Here is a 17386-nt window from a genome sequence, read left to right as displayed (position 1 = left end):
GGTTCTTTAACGTTTTGAAATTCAAAACAAAAGCAAGGCATTCTCCAGTTTTTGTCTTGCTATCAACATGATAAATGGATAAAACATTTGATTAGGCAAAGACAAATGAATGGTTGTTTTGTACTAGAGTCTGAGCAAAAACCCACTCTTTTGTACAAATAGTGAAGTGAAATCACTCAAAGAGACAGTGCACACTAGGGTTCTGACTGGCTGTTATATCCAAAGTTTTTTAAAAATGTGATGTGAGGAGCTGAGCAATGGTTATTCACAATTCATGGATACAAAATGGGTACCGGGTGGGCAGGGGAATACTACGAGACACCCAGACCCAGGCACAAAAACCGGATGAGAGATTTCAGGTGATAGTAGAACGCTTTTTTTGTTAAGGTAATAAAGCAGTATGCAGGAATTAGTAACTAATGGCCATTTTAAAATCAACTTACTACCAATAATATGCTGTTAGCTTCCCTGATAACTGTCATTAAGATGTCCCCTCAAATGTAATAGCCCCCAAAATCTAGTGTCACTATTACAGGGGGACCAAAGGGCTCAGCTAAAAAAGCGCCTCTAAGGTTTTTTTTCTAGTATAAATTTTTTCCAAAGGTTTTTATTGAGTGAAGGTGCTGTTGATGCTTCCTATATAGAGGGGATCCAATCTGATCCATAGGATTGGTATTTGTGCCAATCTAAACCTATTAATAAAAGGGATCGGCAAGGATTGATATCTGCAAGAACACAGCAGATCGAAATCCAAGTTTTTCTTTACTGAACCTTTGTTCATATCAGCCTGGTGGTTTTGCAGTATGGCACGGAAGAAAAAAGTTAGTTTGTCAATGTGAAAACACTGTACAAGTACAAACTGAAGTCCAGACAATTTTAAAACCCTATGGTAAAAGGTTTAGGTAGTTTCTTTTGAGTGTTTGGTCTTTTCAAGTGTTTGGTCCTTCAGATGGAAGAGGTTTAAAGACAGTCTGTGTGTATGTCACACTAAGGGACAGAGATGCACCTTTCAGTCCAGTGTTGCCATTGCAGCACTGCTGACTGATTGATTTATTGTCTCCATTGTTTTGCTGTACACATTTATATATAATAGATAATAAATAATTTTGTTTGGGCAGAAAGAGGAGAGCGACTCATCTCTAATCATTAATCACTGGTGTTAAAGTCTAAGTCAAGAGGTAACTCTTATGATTCAATCAAGTTGATTATCAAGGCAACACATTCATGACTCAAGTCTGACTCAGTGCAAGACGTGACTGGAGTCCCCACTTCTGCAGCTAGCAGCTCCTCATTTTAGCCAAGCAGCACTTACTGATTAAGATAACAAAGGTCTACATCAGCAGGTCACTAATGAACATTTAAACTGTGAGGTACTTATTGGTCAAACTGTTCACTATATCCTGTGACTGAGCAGAGCCAAGCAAAGAGTCTATTGCCTCCTCTTAGCTCCATAGTATCTGTGAGACAAGATTGTTGAGACTATTGTCCTTTGAATATGAGTATGTCTTTTATACTGTTTTGGAAACACTGATAAAGAGATATGTCTTACTTCTTGGTGAAAACTAGCCATGGTAGTAAATGTGACAACATGATGTACTATTTAGATCAGAGTTAGTCATGTGCGATTTTGACTGACGGTGGTGTTTTTGTGCCCAACTCTAACCAAAAGGTTGTGTTTGCATATTTTATATTACATGTATTAAAAGGTTTATAGAGCTGGCAGTTTGGCTCAATTGTTTGGAATGGCAGCCTCCTTTATGTAAAAGGGGCTGAGCTTCAACAGATGCCTTCGTACATGGTGGTGCTATTTCAACAAACGGCTCACTGATCCCTGTAAGAGGGTCAGTACAAATGACGTCGGTGGGTGTTAAAGTTGGGGGAGTTGTTGAAAGATTTACCTCATAACACAGTGTATAACCACAAGAAATCTGCTTCTATAGATCGAGAAAATCCAGTGGGGGATCCATTTTGACCCTAGAGGATGCTGACATATAGGTTAGGCTACAGACCAGTAACCTACAGACCTACATTTTCCCAATGGTTCTTTCATTCATATAATCATTTAAGCTTATAATACTTTTTTTTTTAACCGGGGCCTCTGTATTTGGATTTAGGAGCTCCTGAAATTGACAGGTTAGAGTTGCAGCTGTGAGTTCAATACATTACAATTTACTGTGGAACTGTATTAGAGAGTAATTGGCAGTGGTAAATATAACCCCTACAAAGAGGTTTATGAGGAGCCTTGCCCTTTGAACCAAGAAGAAAATTATTATAATTTCTGCAAAATCATAGAACCTCACGGAATGTTTAACCCTTATTTAAAACAGATGCAGTGCTAAATGCAGTGGTTCTTGTTAATTGTAGATACATTTAGGGTAGTTATTAGGTTTGTCTTTATGCAATGCTGACTACTACTTTTTAAATTAAAACATGTTAAATGTTGTTGCCATACACTGGACCCTACAATATGATCCTACAACCTTCTTTCAGGAAACAATTATTTTCTGTATTCATCACTCTGCACAGTTTTCTCTCCAGGCATTTTTAATAAAATACTTTTTATGATCTAGCAAAAACATGCAAATGCCTTCTTGCATTGGCAATGTGAAGAAGGTTCAGACACACGGTGTGAAGGGGCTGCTGCTTAATAAAATATTGCATCACTGATAAGCTGTATTGGGCTGCACCATTTAAATATTAAAAAGACATTTCCATTTTTTTTAATTGTAATGATAATTTAGTAATTAAAACACTCATAATCAACATGTGCACATCATTAGGGAGTTCAATCCCACCTGAACTTTCTGTGAGGTGGCATTTGTGCAAATTATCTTTTCATTTTGGATGCGTACCAGCTTGAGAGTGTAGATGGCTGCATTTGACCCTTAAAGGCTTACGCTATGTGTTAGGTCAGTGGTTTTCCAGAGCTATGGCCACTGTTCGATGTATTTTTTTGGCAATAGCATTAATGAGCATGTAGACAGTTGTTATAGGTTTGAGATGGCTGAGAGGTTTAATGAGCATTTTCACAGCATTTGAGACGGAGATGCACCAATCCTGTAAATGTTTTTATAAATTATTCAAAAAGTGTTACTTTAGCTGCAGCCTATTTTTAAATCCAGTGTTTAGAGAAATTCTGCTATTAGTGAAACATGGTATTCTTTCAAATATTTAATGGAGCCCAGTTGTTTACTAAAAATATTCAGATTGCTCTCAGCCAGGGCCTGAATGTAGAACATTTTTACTAAGAGCTGGACCCTTTACAGCCTACTGAGAGGACAATCCTTATGCATATGAAGAATTGCAGCTGTATCTTATGGTGGCCTAAAGCCAAAGCTACAATATGCAACTTAATGCATAGTAATATTGCAAAAGAACTTCAATTTTCCCCCTCTGTCCAGGACATTTACAAGCTATGGCTTCTATGAGCCATAAGGATTTGTTCTACTGTCTGATGGGACCAAATTTGAGCTTTTTGACCTTCAGACTAGATGCTATTAGTGCTGAAGAACAATACAATACCGGACAATAGTTGTTGTCTGAACAGTCTCAGCTGCTGAAGGTTGTCACAAGTGTTTCTGTGTAATTTTTAATGCTTTTATTCAAAAAGGCAGTGATGTTCCTTAAATGTAGGACATTATCACCATGTATTGCATCTCACATGTGGGGACAGATTTCCCCACTGAGTAACTTGCAGAACTTTGTGCTTCAGAACTGATATTTGCAGTTGGATCCTCTTGCCTGGTGGTCAGCCAGTATTAATGTCTGGACCCATGAGAACTGACACCCAAGAGTAGTTCAGCACATTTTAAAATGGTAAGTAAAAGGGGAAAAGATAATGGGGTTTTGCAACAGATGGCTGGAGAGCAATTTGACTGGAGGGATCGGAGCTGGGTAGGCAGTGAACAGGTAAGTATTCCTGAGAGGAGCAAAGATAGGTCAGGTGAGCGGATGTTAAAACAGAGGGATCAAATGGATTCAGATAAGTATTTACATTACCATCGACAGGGAAGTGAGAAGGCGAGTAATCATTCACTGCAGGAGAGCGGGGAAGGGAGGGTGAATCACAATGTCCTCAGTATCCAGAATCTTCAAGTACTCTCAATCTCTCAAGTACCATCAGAAATACACAATCCAGAATCCAGTTCCCTCATTAACAGGTCCAAGTCCAATAGTCATTCACAGATGTAATATCCAGAAAAAAAGATTAGAAATTACAGGTCAGCCCAGGGGAGGGGTTAGGCAAAAGCACAGGTCCAGGTCAGGTAATAGGAATCTACTGGAAAGCTTTTCATAGAAGCAACAACAATCTGGAAGTAAGACAAAGAGTAGAAGCAGCTTGTATGGGGAGTGGAGCAGGTGAATTTACTTGAGCTGATTAGGGGAAAGAGAGATGGCGGTGGAAAGCGGATATGGAGCTGCCTCTGAAAGAGGAAGTGGTGAAGGACCATGACAGTATTTATCGTTGTTTACTGATTTTACTGACTGTTAATGCCACACTACATAAGAAAACAGAACATTACAGCACAGTTACTGACAGTTACAATGCAAGGCCTTGTCTTTGGAAATATTATTTAATTAGTTATTGTTTGTTTGTACTTTAATCAGTTTAAATATTTAAAACATTAACTATTGACATTGGAAGTTGGATACAATTGTGTGAAATGGTGTCCAACTTTATAGGATTAAAAGCAGTGTAGAGGCTGGAAAACAAATTGTGTAAGCCAGAAAATATACTCATCATTGACACTGATCAACCACATCCACCCTGGTCAGACATTGTATAGTAAAGGTCATTTTGTGCTATGAGGCTGTAAAACCTTAAAAAAGCTCAAGCTTTTCCAGAAACCTGTCAATGCAGTTATTCCTTGGTTACTAAATAGTTACCTACTAAAGTACAAGAAAGTATAATAATTGCCCATCCTTACACAATCTCCTTATATTTTTCAGTTTAGTTGTGGATTTTATGTTTTACTTTATGCTCACAATCACTGATCCAAATGAAGCCCTTCCTTTATAGACATTTTTATTAAAGTAAAGTTTAAGGTTTTTCATTTGTTTAAAATGGCACCAATGTGGCAAATAAATGCCACATTCATAAAACTGCTGATCTTCTCTGTATGTACTATAGGCCACTTTCCATGTGGGACAACATGCATGGGAAAAAAGCCGACTTCAGATCCTTCAGAGCAGGAATATGTTGTTGTTTGATAAGTGAATTCCAATGTTTAAATTAATGAATACCTGACAGTCTGACACATACTTCTGTATTCATGTTTTTTAAACGCTTGTTAATTACAATTCAAATTTTCCTCACATACTGTAGCTCCTTTGAAAAGGCCCTGTTATGTTTTGACAGTGGCCATTTACATTAATTAAAGGAAGGGCTCATTTATGCTGCCTCAGAATTTCTCAAAGAAGATTATCAGGCCTTCCTCATTGGTTTGTTTTGAATCCAGAACTTACGTAACTAAAATGTGGATGATAAAATCATAAAGCAAGTCCATATCCATATAAATAATACCAAAATGGTGGGCTTTTTTCTAAAATAAGCTTTTAATCTTATACCCCTCGGCATCTTTTCCCCTTTACACTGATAAGATAAATGTACCTGTAATATTTGACCTGAAACTCTCATCTTGATAGTAATATAAATGCCATTTTTACAAAGTTTCAAACTGTTTAAAAAATGTTTGAGGCTTACGTGCCTTGACAACATTTGTATAATTGCACACAGTGGTGATGAAACAGAGAGAAAGTTAACTCATTTAGGAGAGCTGAGAGGAACAAAGTGTCTTTCCCCATACGTATGTACAGTATGGTGCACCACGGCTAAAAATTCTCATGGATCAATAATATTCATAATAAAAAGGAACCACTGCATTGTGTTTGCAGCTGATTGGGGCTGGTACTGTATAAAAAAGGTGACCCTAGCCCACTACACAACCATAACCAAACAAGCACAGACAAGTACACTGGGACGTCACTGTATGTTAGTCCAGCATAGGCTGTTAGTGAGTGTCTGTGCAGCAGCCGTCAAATTCACTTGAAGCAGTACACTACAGTAAGGCAGATACTTCTTTGGTGCAGATGAAATATACAGTAACATACTTTAGTTAAATAAAGTGAACATAACACATTATTTATTATTATGTTTATTTGTAAACACACACCATAGAAAACACAAAAAAAATCCTAATGTTTTATTGACATCCTGGTATTGACAACCAACAACAATTGAAGTGCCAACTTCAACCAGGCACAAAACTAGACTCAAACGCTTTTACTTTTCCCTGTAAGGCAGATAAGTCTGAAACAAAACAACAAAGAATTGAAGCCTGAAAAGCAACTTATTGATGCACACTACTGTCATTGAAGGGGTGATGGGATGGTTAGTTCTAGTGCTAATGTCTAAATGCTTGGTAGTATTGAAAATAAAAGGTCTAGCATGTGCATACAACACAGCTGCTGAAAACATCCCACTGGAAACTCGGGCAAGTATAAATCTGCTCATAGTGGTTCACTGTGCAAGCAAATCATTTTAGTGTAGTGAATCATTATAAGTTCTGTAGTGCTTCATGTTTTGCTTTTGCCTTGGAAGTCCTTCATGAGTGTTAAATGACTATTGGAGTGACAGGTGCAAAGATGGGCAATAAAGATAATCTATTTGGTCAGTGTTCATTTTTTGCCAGATGTTCAGACAAGCTCAGCAAAGGTGTGTTTGGACTGACAGCTGGGATATTTGCAGAGTGGCTGATCACAGCAGGTCTTGGTTGGCTCAGATGGCTCACTTGTGTAAGTGAATCAGTGAATCATCAGCATATCATGCTAATGATTAGGGTTTCAGAAGAGGGCACTGCATCCCATCCTGACCCATACTCACTGTTCATTATAACCTAATAACAGTCATAGTTCAGATCCTTTTTTTCTTTCTTTCTTTCTTTTTAATGATATATACAGTATATATTGATTGGGAACATTTTTCTGGTTGAATATTTAACCTATCAGACTTATATCTGCAACAGACAGGGCTATTTATTGATCCAGTTTCTACTTTAGCCTTCCATGAGCTAATTTCTTATTAATCTTCATGAATTTGCTAAGTTGATAGTTAACTTACTTCATTAACCACACTTCATTTTGGATCTGGGTAATTTAGTGGGATAAATACTGTTTGCTTTGGCTGTAAATTGGGGAAAAATATACAACCCCCTTGGAAGTTTATGGTACATTTAATTTGGTTTTCTACAATTGACAAAGTCAATTTAAATCAGCCATTATTCAAATGGTAAAAAATTAAAAATAAAATAATAATAAACATTCTTTTTATAGGCACTGTATAATGTGGTAAGATGAAAGTCAAAGCACTGAGGGCAGCATCTGCTTTGTCACTGTCCCCTGACCTAGAAAGATTCTGCAGGACATAACATACATGTCTGTGTCAATCAACTGAAATTTGCTGTCTGAAAACAACAGTGATTAGCCTGAGTTACATCATGTGTGTAATGCATACAGTAAGTGTTGATGTTGTTTTGGACTCAATGATTTTATGTTGTTTGGTTTACTCCTAAGTAAAAGTACAAATAAATGTATATTAATCTTCTCTAGTAAAACTAAAGAAGTACATGATTTAATTTTACTTAAAGTGGCTACTTTCCACCACTGGCAATAAACACGTCTTAAAATAACCCCTTACAAAACATTTTTTCTACAGTGTTTCCTATCCCTTAAAGGACGCTGTCACTGAGTTTGAATTGGCTTCTTTTGGTTCTCGTTTGGGGAGTACATGTAAATAAATGCCATTAAACTTCCCTTTGACTTCCCTATATTAAAATGTCTCTCTATGTCTGTCTGGAAAAGGCCTCCAGATGACTTCACTTGGAGGAACATTGAATTCAGATTATGTCATCTTGTCGCTCATACCATGGGTTTTGTAATTATAATCAACCTGCTTTTCCAGAGCTCCTAAAGGTGACATCATCTAAACTCCTAATGATGAAAAACTCCTCTGGGTGATTTCATCTGGCGGAGTTTTTTATGTTGAAGCAGAGAAATATTAGGTCTGACAATATAAGTCAGAGGGAAGCTTAAAAGGATTAATGTATATTTATACGCTAAACTAAAGCTGAAGAAACTGAGTTGAAAATTGGTGAAGTTGCCCTTTAAAATTTAAACATAGTTTTTAAAAACTAAACTTTACCGGTAAGTCATTAAAAAAAATGTTCAGTGGCTTTCGGCTTGTCCCTTCAGGAGTCGCCACAGCGGAACATGTTCCACTGAGTTTTTACGCCGGATGCCCTTCCCACTGCACCCCTCCGGGGCTAAGGACCAGCACCAAGTTTTCCCTTGATTGCTGGGTGGGGCCACATCTCGGTAAACCATAGAAAATTAAAGTACAATCTGGTCTGACTTTTAGAGATATGTTTATATTGTAGTAGGCTGATATATTGGCTTGTTCAGAATTTTATTTGCTTTAGTATAAAGTGGAAATCCTAACTGCCAATCTAATTTTAGCTAATAGGCATCATCTTTTGATACATTTAAGAGAACTAAGGTAATGCACACTTTAAATACTTGTGGACCCAAAGAAATTAGTATTTTTATTTGCAAATATTGTCCTCCTGCCGTGGCTTAATTAGGTTGCCGAGAGCCAACCTGGAATCCTGACGCTAATGAGTATTAGAAAATCTCAGGAGAATATTAAAAGTCAAAGTGAGTACTTATCTGTGATGGACATTTAGCCACTCATGACTGGTCCTTATACTGGTTCTCAACACAGATTTAAAATAACTGCTTAAAGTTTTTATCTGCATTGGCTTTTTGACCCAGGTTTACATCACATGCCATTCAGAATTGATGGGTCTTCCATCACAACCCTCCACCTCATTAAAGTCATTTACTCTCTAGCTGTAAGAGCTGTGAATAAAAGAGCAGATGAAGTGGGCAATCTTGACACACTTGTGCACACTCTATAAAGATTTCGCAGTCATTCATGTGTGTCTCAATTCAGTTTCATCTCCAGCAGCAGAAGTTTAAAAAGAGGAGGATGCTCCGGGCTATGCAATTAGAATAAGTGTTTAATTAGGTGTGCGCACTTAAGTAGAGAGAGCTATTCACTGTCATAACACAGTTGACCCTTGCTGTGTTGAAACTTAGCCAAACACCTATTTCCCCATCTCTAATTGTAAAAGAATACAATCCCCGCAGTCTTTATTGGAGTGAAAGGGTGTATTTGTGAATTAAAAAAAAATATATATTCTGTACTCCATCATAATGGATAAACTGGATAATTGAGATTGTATCCTCTTGCTGCTGCCAGTTCACATAAGCGCTTTACCATGGTGCCACTGCTTCATCTTGAAAGCTATCAAAGCACCATTGTTGGTCAAATAAGGAAAATGCATGGTCATCACTGACTCAGCATACCTGTGCTTCTCTTTTTAAGGCCTTGGTACCTTACATTACAGCAGTACACAACCATGACACCTCTGTACAATGGAGGTTTTCCTTACCAACGGAGATCTTGAGAAAACTAGGGAAATAATTTTATAGTATTTAATTGAATCTGAATCCAGTAACAAATGTTTATATTTATTCATTGGTCCTCTGTTTAGATACTCATAAAAAATTAATTTGCAGCTGTTTCCTTGGTAGTTGAAAGTTTAAGTGCTCATATTTGTTATAAAAAACTGACTTAACATAAATTTAGTGTTAGGTGTTTTTTTCAATGCAGATGACTTGCGTCAGAGAGAGGACAACAAAATAGGAAGTAAAGCATTTGATTTGTTAGCTGTGGAACCTAACAAATGAGTGATCCTAACTGTAACTGTCTATAGGAACCCATCCCATCTGAAGATTGGTTTCCTATATTATACTTTTTTTTTGACAATTTGGCATGTCACAGAAAAAAACTGAAGCAATTCATTGTCAGTTGTATTATTTACATAATAAGATAAAGGGGATAATAATTGTGCGGTCTGGGCATTGTTTATTCTGACTCACCCTCACTGTGATCAAATACCTGTGACATCTAAAAAAAACCTTTGGTTGGTTTAAGACACAACCTAAATGTCGACCAGATTGAAATGTATCAGAATCCCCCAGTTGCACACGTAACATTTATTCCTCTTAATTCAGTCCTTGTGACTATGTCAGGCTATTGAAATAGCCACTAACCATCGGAATTGTTATTGTTTAATACACCCTTAGGGGCAAATATTACCTGTCTATGTCATAACAGCAGCTAAAGTTGCTTTTAAATTGTAGTACACTAAAATTAACAAGTGTTCTGTTCATTAAAGCAACAAGGGAAAAGTACCACAGGTATCACATGAAGGACAAACCTGAAGCAAAGGTCGCTCAGAATAAATGGACTGCAATCACATGAGTTATCTGCCCTACAGAGATGCATGGCCAAGTGTCCGAGAGTTAAATTGTGTTCAATCTTATCTAGAATGTGACGTAATGCAACACCTGAAAGGACCAGAACCATTATTAATGTTATTAGTAACATTGTGGTTTAATATGACAACATAAAATGACTGCTCTGAAGGGGCCTGTTGACTTTACTTGTAGAATGTGCAGAATGTGAAGAATTTAATGGACACATTAGCAGAAATGGAATTAGTATTCACAATCATGTTTTCATTATTGTGCAATTAACCGGAAAATATGAATCTCTTTGTTTCATTAGCTTTCAATATTTGCGTGGGGAGCAGGTCCTTATTTATAGAGGGACTTTTTTCCTCTTAGTGTGCAGCTACCAACCTGGCTGATGTCTTGTTGCTATTGTTGTTCTTTTCTTTTCTCCATTCACTTTCCACTCACCCCAACCGGTCATGGCAGATGGCCGCCCACCCTGAGCCTGGTTCTGCTGGAGCTTTCTTCCGTTAAAGGGAGTTTTTCCTCTCCACTGTTGCCTAGGGCTTGCTCAAGGGGAAATTGTTGGGTTTTTATCTGTATAGTCTTTACTTTATTCTGTAAAGTGTCTTGAGACGACTTTGTTGTGAATTGGCGATCTGTAAATAAAGTTGAATCTTGATTTGAACTTTTTTGCCTAACTGGCTGAAAGAGGCAGGCCTATAAACTCTATGGGGTTGAGTCGTTGCCACTTAGATCATCGCCGTGGGGGTGTTCAAATCATGCTACCCTTTGCCTCCTTAGAAAATGATTGATAGGTGTGGCCTCCCTGATCAATGTATAGTCATCTTAATGTTCATAGGTATGAGTGAAAGGGCAGCATGGAAAATGGGAGACAGATTATTTCTTAAGGCCTTCCTCCTATGTTAAGAGAACAATTGTCCATGTGAACATACAGTGTATCGCTTAATTAACTCTCATAATATTTATCGATATTCTGTCCAAAATGTGTGCATGGGGGTCCTGAAATGAGTGTCCTTTGTCCTTCAGCAGAAAGTACACTGCTGATTCTGGTCCTGAGGTGCTCGTCCTCCCATCCTCCTGAATGGCCCAGCACAGGATAAGCAACACCTCAGGACCAGAGTCAGCAGTGTGCCTACACCTGAAGGACAAAGGACATTTGTTTGGGGACAACAATGGACATGTTTTGGTCAGAGAAGAGAAATTGTATGGGACGGGAGTATGCAAAGCCATATTTGTTCACATGTTGAATCTACCTCTCAACAGATCAGGAGGCCTTACACAATTTGTCTTCCATTTTCTATACAGCTTTTTCAATCATCCCCAGGAAGATTAAGACCACGTCATATATCCACTAAGAAGGCCATACTGAATTATCCCCTTCTAGGGGGATGAAGGGTGTTAAAAGTCATAATCATCACATCCCAATGACACCGCCCTACTCTCACCTCCTCTATTATCCATATAATGAGCCTGTTCAAGCCGGGTGAGTAACAAAGGACCACCCTAGAGAATATAACTGGGACTCTTAGTCAACTTTTCCACAGACGGTAGTACTTGGATGATTAGCAAAACATTTTCAACCAAGTATAAAGAAGTCCCGTTGAAATGATTAAACCTCTAGATATACATTGTAGAGGAGATGTTAGGAGTGCCTCTGTCTCTCAGTTTAAATCCACTGGCTGTGGCCTTTCTGTGCAATCCTGTCTCCTAAAATTTCTGTTCCTATACAACTAAACTGCAAATGGGATTATGTTTTCAGTGAACGGACATATATCGTTCTGATGCTTGTATTTTTTGAATGAATGAAACGGTACTTTCATTAATCGAAAGGGAGCTGCCAGGAGGTGGTTGGGGACGCACAGGACCGTCAAGCCCAGTTTGGTTCCTGAGTCCGGCCCCGGAGTCCTGTGTCTGGTTAGGCTTAGGCAAAAAAAACGCTGACCATAGGGTCAGAGTAAGATTGTAGATGTGTTTAAAAGCGACAAAACACATCTTCTTCTATTACACCAGCCGTTGATCTTCCTCTGACCTTAACCAATTACTGTACCTGCCTAATCACAACCAAAAAATGCTTTAATAACACTCAAATGCTTTAATAACAACAATAAGTTGTCTGGTAACATTTTATTGGTAACTAGCAGACAGGGTTGCTCTGTGTGGAATTCATAGCTTCTCCCAGTGCTTGTATGAGTTTCCTGCAGTTTGTCTGGATTCCTCCCATTCCAAAGACAAGCGTTTTAGGTTTACTGGTGACTCTAAATTGCCAGCAGGTGGTAATGTAAGTGCTAATGGTTGTCGGTATGTTTGAGAAGTAAACGTTCTACATGATTTCTGCAGTGGTTTGTTTTGAGATTATCCATTCAGCATTACTCGTCCCCATTTTATGTCAGTGATGAGAACAATAGCCTTTTTTTTTTGCATGGGGATGTGGAATTTCAAATACAATGCGAAAAAAACATACTATATGTTTATTACAATAATTTTGTATTACATAATCATCCTGCTGTGGTCCTTTTACATATCCTTTGTTCCTATGTGTCCATGATTAACTGAAGTTAAAGAAAAATTTAAAAAGGCTGTCAAGATAAGCACAAGCTCAAGCACAATGTTAAATGCTGCACTGGGCAGGAGTCCACTGATTTCTTTTTATAGTTATTATTTGTTGCTTTTCTCAGGGGTCTTATGACCTCTCTCTACTAGTAAATAAAATTACAGCAAAAAAAATATTATTATCTTTTGCATTCACACTAAACAGAAACCCTTTTCCCACTGCGTGAGTCCATTTGAAGGGTTTCTTGTGTAGCTCAGCTAGAAATTAAGTTGTAGTCACTGTCCTTGTAAAACCCATAATTTCCACAAGCAGTAAATGGGAAGCAGTAAAATGAACATGGCATACACAAGCCACAGTGTCACTTTGATCAGATCCCAAGCCTGTGTACTTCATAGCAAACTTGACCGTCTTTCTTCACTATTGCTTCAGCCACTGGCAGCATTTGAAGAATCCGCCAAGGGTCTCATAATCCTGGCAACAAGCCCTATTGTTTCTTTCTCAGTAAGATGTAGCCCCAATGTGGAGGAGGCACTCAAACTTGCAAAAAGAGATGGATTATAGGCCTTAAAATAGAGCTGTGCACCTGTCACCTAACATTTTCCAGAATGGACACAGTTGGACTCAGTGACCGCACCAAATGTCACATGAAGAGGAGGCTGTGACCACAAAGCTGCTTAACACAGTTGGTAGGTTTCAAAACTTGAGTTTTTCACATTCAGCAAAGGACTTCAAACATGTCAGAGTGAAGTCTAGATTTGGACTGAAATTGTGACAGCGACATACGTGATGCCAAACAGTGCAAAATTACACCGATGACAACACTACAGTGCAGCTAGAGACTACTGGGTATTTTCAGGATGGTAAAGATGGTGTGGTGAGAGAGGGTGGATCAGTGATCTATTTAAGAAACGTACATTTATGTTTTACCACAGTTTTTCTTGTTTATTTATTTACTTTCTCTGCATAAATGTGACCGCTTCACAAAATGCTTTTGTCCAGATCTCCAGATGTTAATTTCTTTTTCTTCATGCTGTACATTACTGGTATGAGGTGTTTTAGCCTTGGAGTTTCAGGCAAAACCTTTTTCTTCACTTAAAAATTATTTTAACATACTGCAGCTTAGCTTGAGTTTTCACCTAATAAGGGATCATTTGCATACACTTTGCACTGATTTTATAGAAATTCAGGCTGCTTCTAAAGTCTGCTACAGCACATATTCAGTCTGAACAGACTTTTAAATTCATATTTGTAGTGTTTGATGATTTTGTAATGCCATTCTACCACTTTTTAGTAAACATCGGGTGCTGTTGTCACTGCAGTCAGTGTCAGTGGTAGTGACATTCCAACTCAGTCGAAAAAAAGGTTATAAACATGGATAATTCATCTGCAGCAATCTTTCAGTCAATCTTTTAGCTGATTAACAATCAATTATATTCACAATGGATTAATTTAACCAAATGTCAATTGTGCAAGCATTCACTGTTTTTAATTTCTGAAATGTGACTTTTGTTAATTTGTCAAGTCTCAAAGGACAGTATATTAGATGTTTTTGGCTTTTGGACAAAACAAGACATTTATTGACATCAAAATAATTAACTTTTGAAGTGAACACAACAAGTATTGACTTCTATATGTAAAATATTTAGAATGAAGCAGGATTTATAGCCTTGCTTCATAGATCAAAAAGGTCTAGTTGTGACCCTAATTTTGTGCAATAATTTTAAAAGTCAACTATTAAAACAAGGTGATGAATGTCTTTTGTAGGCATAAAAATTTTGTTCTGACCGTAGCTGTATCAATGCCTCCCTAACAACCTCTTCTACTAGTTTTTGACAAGTGATTACTGTTCAGAAGGCATACATCCTGGATCTATGCAAACTTTCCTCTGTTGATCACAAACATACTCATACATACTCATTTCTTTCCCACAAATAACCATTTATTCTTCACACATTTACTGAAAATTACAGTTTATTGAAAGGACACAGAAAGGTCACAGATACATGTACTGTAGCTAGGAGTTACTACTCAGTGCATGGCACATTCTCAGGGACACGACCCATTGTGAGTCTTTGGCTCTTTGCCTCTGGAGTGTTAAAGGCAGAAAGAGTGCTGAAATATTAAATGTTGAACAGTTGGCCAGCCAACTTGAGCCTCTATAGTTCAAAATGTGGAGGAGTAAATTAACCTTGCTACAATGAGTGACAAACAATATTCTAAGTTGGGTAGTAGTAGTAGTAGTAGTCGGAATAGTAGTAGAAGGAGTAGTATTTTTTATTTCTCAATTGATATACTTATCACAGGATACAGTGTCAGACCTCACCAGCAAAGGGATTTTTCTAGAAAGATCACACATTTAAAAAGCAGTGTCCTCACTTAGAATAAAACTCAAATAAGTAAACAACAAATGAACAATCATGAAACAAGTTACCAGTGCCATTGCTACCTTTTAAAAAGAATTTCTAGAACGCATGCCATTTTACTATGGAGGGATTCAGATGACCGTTTGAAATCTGACAGTTCCAGTGTCTCAGGTTTTGCAAACAATGCTAATATGCGTATGTGTTGCTGTGTGCATTTAAAAATGTGTGTGTGCGTGTGTGGGCGCACATATGGCATGTTTTTGTTGTCAGAGTGCGCAAGTGTGTGCTCTTAGAAAGATCCTTCAGGCAATGCAGGAGGTCTGCATTTTGGATGGTAAGCTGTCCGCTCAGTTGTCTTTATGGGGCTTTGTCTTTTTGCTGCTGCCTTCCTCTGCCTCCTTGCTGTCATCTGAGAGCTTTGTGTTGAATTTTCCAGTCTGTGCTTGGCTCCTTTGCTGTTAGGTTGAGAAGATAAAGGTTCATAATGAGCAAGACTGACACAATATTTCACAGTAGATGTGGTTGTTATTAAACCAAGCCAGGCATGTTTATAAGTATCTGTGGGACATAAGGAAGCAGAAGAACGTGTTATATAATGATATGACTGATGGTTAGCTTTTTACAGGCATTACTACTCTTAGACAGTCACAACTTCTGGTCTTTCTGTCTTCCTCAGGGGCTCTTTCTGCTGATGCAGCAAAATAAAGGAACCACTTTAGAAAGGTTTTTGGAATAAGTCTGCTCGTCCTCCTCAAACAGACTGATGAGAAAATTCCCCAGGGTTTTAATTTAAATTATAATTACATTATTGTCGATATAGTTTACTCAGCAGTGGGCTTAAATTACTCTTTAAAGCTTCGGTTTAATGGTAAACACCACCTTATGATGTGTCATGCAAGTGCTAATTTCAAAGGTAGCAGTGCTTGTGCATCGGAACATAGTAAAGCTGAATTTCAATCTTGCTGTTGAGGAAATACACTTTAGAAAGAATGCAATTAGATGCCAATCGGGATTGAAAACCAGCAGTATTCTGGGCTTGGAGTCCAATGTACAGTTCAGTGACACACTGAAACACAATGCAGTCAAACACTGGGTGTGTTTCAGTGATGTAGGTTCATGTTATACTGTTGTTTTTGCAAATGTTCTCTAACATTTAACTACAAAATCATTGGGCTTCTGTGTGTTTCTTTAATGGAATGCAAACCTTTTGGTATTTGGAAGAAATAAACAGATTTTTGCCAATGACATGTTTAAATACTGCACACAGGCACAAGAAACCAATCCACCAAGAAAAGCATCTGTTTTGTGTTTACCAATGTCACTTTGGAGAATGCCTTAAGGCTTGCTGGCTGCTTGCACATTATTGAGTTACACATCACACCGCGTGGCAGTGGGTTACAGTTCTATCACCTGGCTTGAGGCAAAACAAACAAAGAGGCAATTTGCACCTTTATCTCATCACTTTAAGAGGAGCCTGAATGCAAACTTTGATTGGAATCATATAATTGGCTGTTGTGTAATTATAGAATATGGAGTTGTAAACCTTTGACATAGGTGACTACTGTACTTCCAGCTTCTTGCTATTCCCAGTTGACACCCACTGATGTAGGTTTAAGATTTGACTTTGTGTGTGCATGTGTATTAGAGCAAAAAACAAGCCTGTAAAATATAACTATATTGTTTGTACCAGCAGCCTAAAATGATCAAAAGATTCATTGCACTTTACGGTGATGTCTAGTGGCTGTAGTGAAAAAAACACTGTCACATAGTATTTACACACCAAAAAGTTTTTCAGGAGGTTGGTTCCAGGATGGGTCAATGCAAGCAGAACTTTTCCTTAGGAGACCAGTATGACACCTCCATGTTTGCTGAGTTGTAAGGCGGGCTTTTGACTGTTTAGTGCATAAAATAGTGGACTCATTTGAGATGAGCAATCTCTGCGCAAATTTGAACACTTGAGATCCAGGCACAGTGACTGCGGTTAGACTTCTGTCTCTGATGTTATACGTAGGCAACGGTAAACTTTTGACAGCAAGGCGAGTGCAGTTTTGGAACCAGGTGCCACAGGTGTGGACAAAATAAGCACATC

General features: G+C 38.0%; 1 protein-coding gene across 3 annotated transcripts in view; it reads right to left on the bottom strand.

Annotated features, from left to right (window-relative positions):
• Positions 1-14857: 14857 nt before the first annotated feature.
• The window catches only part of luzp2 (leucine zipper protein 2), a 135501-nt gene continuing 132972 nt past the window's right edge, over positions 14858-17386 (bottom strand). For all 3 annotated transcript variants that reach the window (XM_067495656.1, XM_067495655.1, XM_067495654.1), the window contains one exon: positions 14858-15752. In XM_067495656.1, coding sequence (XP_067351757.1) covers positions 15645-15752 — 108 coding nt within the window. In that variant the 3' untranslated portion in view covers positions 14858-15644. The remainder of the gene's footprint in view (positions 15753-17386) is intronic.

This window comes from Channa argus, chromosome 2, assembly GCF_033026475.1.
Source record: "Channa argus isolate prfri chromosome 2, Channa argus male v1.0, whole genome shotgun sequence".
NCBI classification, from domain to species: Eukaryota; Metazoa; Chordata; class Actinopteri; order Anabantiformes; family Channidae; genus Channa; species Channa argus.
The sequence above is the reverse complement of the archived record's forward strand: the minus strand, read 5'-3'. Positions and strand labels throughout refer to the sequence as shown.